Source organism: Etheostoma spectabile, chromosome 14 (assembly GCF_008692095.1).
Source record: "Etheostoma spectabile isolate EspeVRDwgs_2016 chromosome 14, UIUC_Espe_1.0, whole genome shotgun sequence".
Lineage (NCBI taxonomy): Eukaryota > Metazoa > Chordata > Actinopteri > Perciformes > Percidae > Etheostoma > Etheostoma spectabile.
Window position 1 is genome coordinate 12,732,417 of NC_045746.1, and position 5,268 is coordinate 12,737,684.

The window sequence follows — 5,268 nt, forward strand, 5'->3', positions numbered from 1 at the left end:
CACACACACACACACACACACACACAACCTCAGGTCCTGTGGAACGACACCTGGCCGCACACGCTGATTCGACTGTAACAAGGCTCATCTGGTTTTACCAGACAGAACTGTTTGGTGACACTGATCTTAAGTCAGTTATTCAGCCATGGCTTATTCCCCTCTAAGCATTCCTTTTCCCTCTTCCTTGGCCTAATTGTGCATGCAAAACATCCTAACTGGAGGCATGGAGCGTGTGTGTAATGGTAAACATTCATCCCCCTTTTCCTCACTTTCAGTGTTGTGTTTTCTTGTCCTAATCCATTTGTTTTTCTGTCACTTTATCTCCGTTTTATTACTGTCATGTCCCGGTTTGTTTGTTTGAGGGTCTTTCCTGTTTTCTTGGTTTGATAGTGAAGCTGTAAACACTATTTCTGCACCATCTCTTCATCTTCATGCTTTTCCTCTGTTCCATCTCTTTATTTTCTTTAGTGGTGATTTCCATTTGCATGATTATCATATATGTATTGCATCTTCTCTCCCTCAATCCTACCCTTAAATACTCCCCCCACCCCCACCTCTACTACCTCTGCAGAGAGGAGGAATTTGAGGATGGGATAGAGGATGAGGAGGATGAGGGGACTCCAGTGACTGAGTCTGATTCAGATGAGCAGGAGGGGGCTAAACTGACCACCCTCAGGTATTTTAGGACATAGTGGTAACATGGAAATGTAGTAATGTCCCGTGGTCTTCTAATAGCTAAGGTGTCTAAATATAAAGCCAAAGCTATTACATGTCTCTTTTGTCACTGTTTTCAGTTGTTATCAGGTTGGTTTGAGCTCCTTGTGGCCTGTCTACTTTGTTATGCCTCCAGTGGGGTGCATATTGTACAACTTCTCTTTTTTATTTGCGCCGTTTCATCCTTTTATTCCTCTCAATCCATTCCTCTGTTCCTAGCCCGGGCAGACATCTCCCATCTATAGTTCACCGAACAACCGTCCAGTCCATCACCATCACTTCTAGAAAGGACAATATAAAAGAGTCGGAGCAGAGGAACCGACCTGAACCACCTCCACCACCCACCCTCCACTCCCCCTCTACCCCCACCTTCTCTCCTTCCGTCTCCTCCCCTCTCAGCCCCCCAGCCCCAACCTCCCTTCTGGCCACACTGCTGGCCAGGAAGAGGTCCATCGTCACTGTCCCGGCTACCAAGGAGGTCAGCCCGCCATCACGCGGCAGCTCCCGTCTCTCCACCGAACACCTTCCCTACATGCCCCACTCACCCTTCCACCTCTTCTCCTACGACCTTGATGAGGAGCCATCTCCCCCGGCTCCGCCCAAACCCAGTGAGGAATCATCCAAAACGACATCTCCCAGGTCAGACAGATAATACAACTCAATCTCCCATGAGTTCAAGAATCACAGAAAGCTTTCCTTGCAGCTCTTCAACATTCCACTTTTCCTTTTTCAATTTCTACTTCTGTTTCGGGCTTTTATCCTCGCACCAGCCTGGATCTCCTTGTACCACTTTTGTTCTTCATCACCTCCCCCTTTTCACCAGTTCTTTTCCCTTCTTTGACTGCACGGCTTTTCACCTTCAGCCTGTCAACTCTTATTATCACCTATTTGTTCCTTCACATCTCTTGTTCTTAAATCTGTCAATGCGTGGATAGTCTGCACTTGTCTGCACTATGTTTCCCAGAGCCACAGCTTTTCCCTTATTTTCAAGAACCGCAGCACTTGTATATCTGTGTAGTCTCTCCATGCTTCTTAGTATGATTGTTTTAGTGGAACGTTGCATTTTCTCAACTCTACTATCTCCATTCACTGTTTGTAAGATTTCTTTCTTGTTGGATTGGACTATATTCCATATGAAGTAAACCATACCTATACTGTATATAGACTGTTATGGTTGAAAGTTAATATTTACTATATTTTACCTCTGTTATTTTGTGTTATACCAAACACTTACAAATACAATACAAATAGCTTAAAAAAGAAAAGCGTTGCCTGCAACACTGGCTAAAGGTAAATATATTGATAATAAGTATCTTTTCAGATGTAAGTGAGGAGAGAAACCTGGCCTGGATTTTCCAGAATCATAAGGGAATAAACACCACAGCTGTGATGAATTAAGGTCACTCTGGTGTTGCTTCAATAGCATACTTGTTATGTAACAAGGTGTCACATTCGTATCTCGCCAACAGCTTTGGCACTGGTAAATGTGGTGTCGTGTAACTGGGGGACTGCAAAGGTCACTCACTGTCACCCATTTTCTCACCCCTTCTCACACCCAGGAATGGAGGTCTCATGTCCAACACCTCTCATAGCACCCCAAGTACGCCCACTAGCTCCAGGTGAGAGGACTGCACCAATATACCTGCACATGTACACAAAAATGTACTTAAAATACACACTTGTGTACTGTAAACATGTCCACATATAAGTACATATTCATGTGTTTTTGCATCGCAGGAGCAAAAAAGCTGACACTCTCCCACGTGTAACAAGTACGGATTGTGTTCAGCCATGTGGTGCATTAATGGTGATGACATACTGAAGTGAATGTGATCTCAGCTTTCTAGTTCTCCAGTTACAAAGCTGCACCTATTACCTCCATGGAGAATACAGTCATTAAAACATAGTTTATGGCGTGTTGCTTACATACATACTTACACATAAAGAAGTTTTGTTTATGCAAGGAGAATGTGTTATGCGATAAGTTAATGAACATATTTAGCTGTTTACCATCATATTGCTTCACAATGGGTCAGCAGATTTTTAAAAAAGTAGCAGAGAAAACACAATGATGCTTTTATTAAGGAACATCATCAAAATCCTTTGTACATGGTTTATTATCACACTTTGCTGACACAAAGCGATTTACAAACCCCAAATGTTTCTTTAGAATCACAGCATCACACTGACTGTGCAGTGGTGTAATCAAACTTTCTCTCTCTCTCTCTCTCCCCTTCAGGCCTGCTTTGGGAGGTCTTCTGTCCTCCTCTTACCGACAACACCAGGAATCTCTGGCGGCCGAGCGAGAGCGCCGCCGTGTGGAGAGAGAGGAGAGACTGCAAAGGATAGAGAGAGAGGAGAGGAACAAGCACAGGTGAGGCATCGCTGGCTTTGTTTTTTGGCTTTGAGCCGATACAGTACGCAGTTTGAGATTAGAATATAGATTACATAAAAATGAATCCCGGAAATCACTCCACTACGCCAAGAAACAGTACTGCAAATAACTCTCCATCACAACTTGTCGTTTTTACACTTTGGTATTTGTACAAATTAAACGATTAAGTGTACAGTACGGAGGATTTTACCATACAAAAAGATAAGAAGAAAATATGGAACTGTGGGTTACACTAATACCTTTGCTGTTTGTGTGCATGATGTGCAAATGTTTCATATTCACACTGGAAGGTCTGCAGAGTTCCACACTGGTGTAGGGTAGGACTATTTGTTTTTAAAATGTTCTGTTTGTGTGTCTCTCACAGCCGTGACTATGTGGATAAAATGGAAGAGGCCAGGCTTGCGCGGGAGGAGAGGTAAGGGTGTGCACTAAATCAAAACAACACACACTCACAGAACAGCTGAACCCGTGGGGAATATGTTTCAGCCTGTGGTTTGGGAAGTTCAGTAATTGTTTTCAGATTAAAAAGGTTGGGGGGTGGGGGACAGACCAATTCTCTTTGGTCTGTCTGCCTGTTTTCTCTTTTCTTAAGGAGCCATGTTTTAACTGCCGCGCTCTGCCAACGGCTTAATTGTTTTGGCCGCATGCTGTGAGAACAACAGATTCAAGGATTGGGCAAGCTTTTTTCACACTCAATGCACATGCACGTACACAGACACACTCAAGCACATGTACGTTTAAAGGCACACAAAGAATTTTCATGAGGCTAATAAATCTATGTTTGTGTGCGAATGGGAATCAGAGGAAACAAGAGATTTACTCAAGAGGGTATGTGAGGTCACAATCAGATTCTGAACTGATCATACTTGATGTAGCCATATATATACATAGTGGGTTCAGTCCAACCTTTTTAACCTAAAAGCAATACCTTTATGTATTGTGACAAGTGCTGTAGCTTTTACTGTAGGCTCAGACCCCTTTCAGCCTCAATTTAAGGCACCATTGATATAATAATACAACATTTCAGAGTGGAAAGAAAATAAAGGGCGATAACAACTTGCACAGAAATCAAGCACAATAGAGACAGAGGTGGACAGATATTTAAGACAGAAAAGTATAGAAGAGCTGCAGAGTGAGCATGTGGGAGATGTATCCACTGGAGAGGTGGGTGTATTTATGGTGTATTTCACGGTTATCAGGAAAACATGAGTTTTTCCCCCCAGCTCACCTCCCTGAAGTATGCATCTGTCTTGTCTGTCTGACAAAATACAGCACTGTAACACCTGGACATAAAGGACTTTCATGAAATATGATGGCCTAAATGACAGACAACTGAGTCCAAAAAACATTGTTACTGGCGTACAACTGGATTCCTGTAGCATATCGCAAATATAATATTGTTAAAGCCACTGAACTGAATTTGTTTGGAACTTTGGCTATTGATCAAATACCTGCAAATCTATTATTCCCATCAGCCTCATTCATACAATGTGTTGCTCATTGCTTGTTATCATTTTAACACAAAAAACTAAGATGGTGAGCATGGTAAACATCACAGCTGCTACACATGTTAGCATGCTGATGTTGTAGCTAGTAACATTTAGCTCACAGGACCTTTACCGTACAAATAACATCACAGAGCCGCTAGCATGGCTGTAGACTCTTGGTCTATATCAGGGGTTGATGCATAGACTGTTTAAGTGAAGCCAAAACACCCCAATCGCCCCCTGATGGCAGGCTGCAGTGTAGATCATAAATCCCGCCCCCTCCATGTTAGTGGACATAGCGAACATGTGCCAATCACTGAACTCCTTTTTATAGCATATTGAAGGTTTTTGGTCCAGGTTGAATAGGGTGACCATATTTTGATTTCCAAAAAAGAGGACACTCGGCCCGGCCTTGAAACACAAATTCAGACAGGCTTCTCAGAGTTTAATGAACATGTTTTATTATGTCTCAATCATATAAGAATAACTTATGTAATAAAATAAAATATGTAACAACCTGTAACAAAATAATTGCTCTTTCCAATGAATAAATATTAAATAACGTTCTAAATTTGACCTATTCCGCTTTAAAATCCAACTTCAACTAAATAGCTCTTAAAACCTTTTCAATTTAATAAGATAAGGTTTTTTGGTGTCCATGTGAGCTTTGAG

The 5,268-nt window shown here is 42.2% G+C and overlaps 1 protein-coding gene across 6 annotated transcripts in view; it reads left to right on the plus strand.

Moving 5' to 3' along the window:
• The window catches only part of fhod3a (formin homology 2 domain containing 3a), a 59,072-nt gene that overhangs the window by 39,655 nt on the left and 14,149 nt on the right, over positions 1 to 5,268 (plus strand). For 4 of the 6 annotated variants that reach the window (XM_032536371.1, XM_032536372.1, XM_032536373.1 and 1 more), the window contains 5 exons: positions 572 to 676; positions 934 to 1,353; positions 2,274 to 2,333; positions 2,954 to 3,088; positions 3,474 to 3,524. In XM_032536371.1, the coding sequence (XP_032392262.1) occupies positions 572 to 676; positions 934 to 1,353; positions 2,274 to 2,333; positions 2,954 to 3,088; positions 3,474 to 3,524 (771 nt within the window). The remainder of the gene's footprint in view (positions 1 to 571; positions 677 to 933; positions 1,354 to 2,273; positions 2,334 to 2,953; positions 3,089 to 3,473; positions 3,525 to 5,268) is intronic. The other 2 variants (XM_032536374.1, XM_032536376.1) reach the window with 2 other exon arrangements.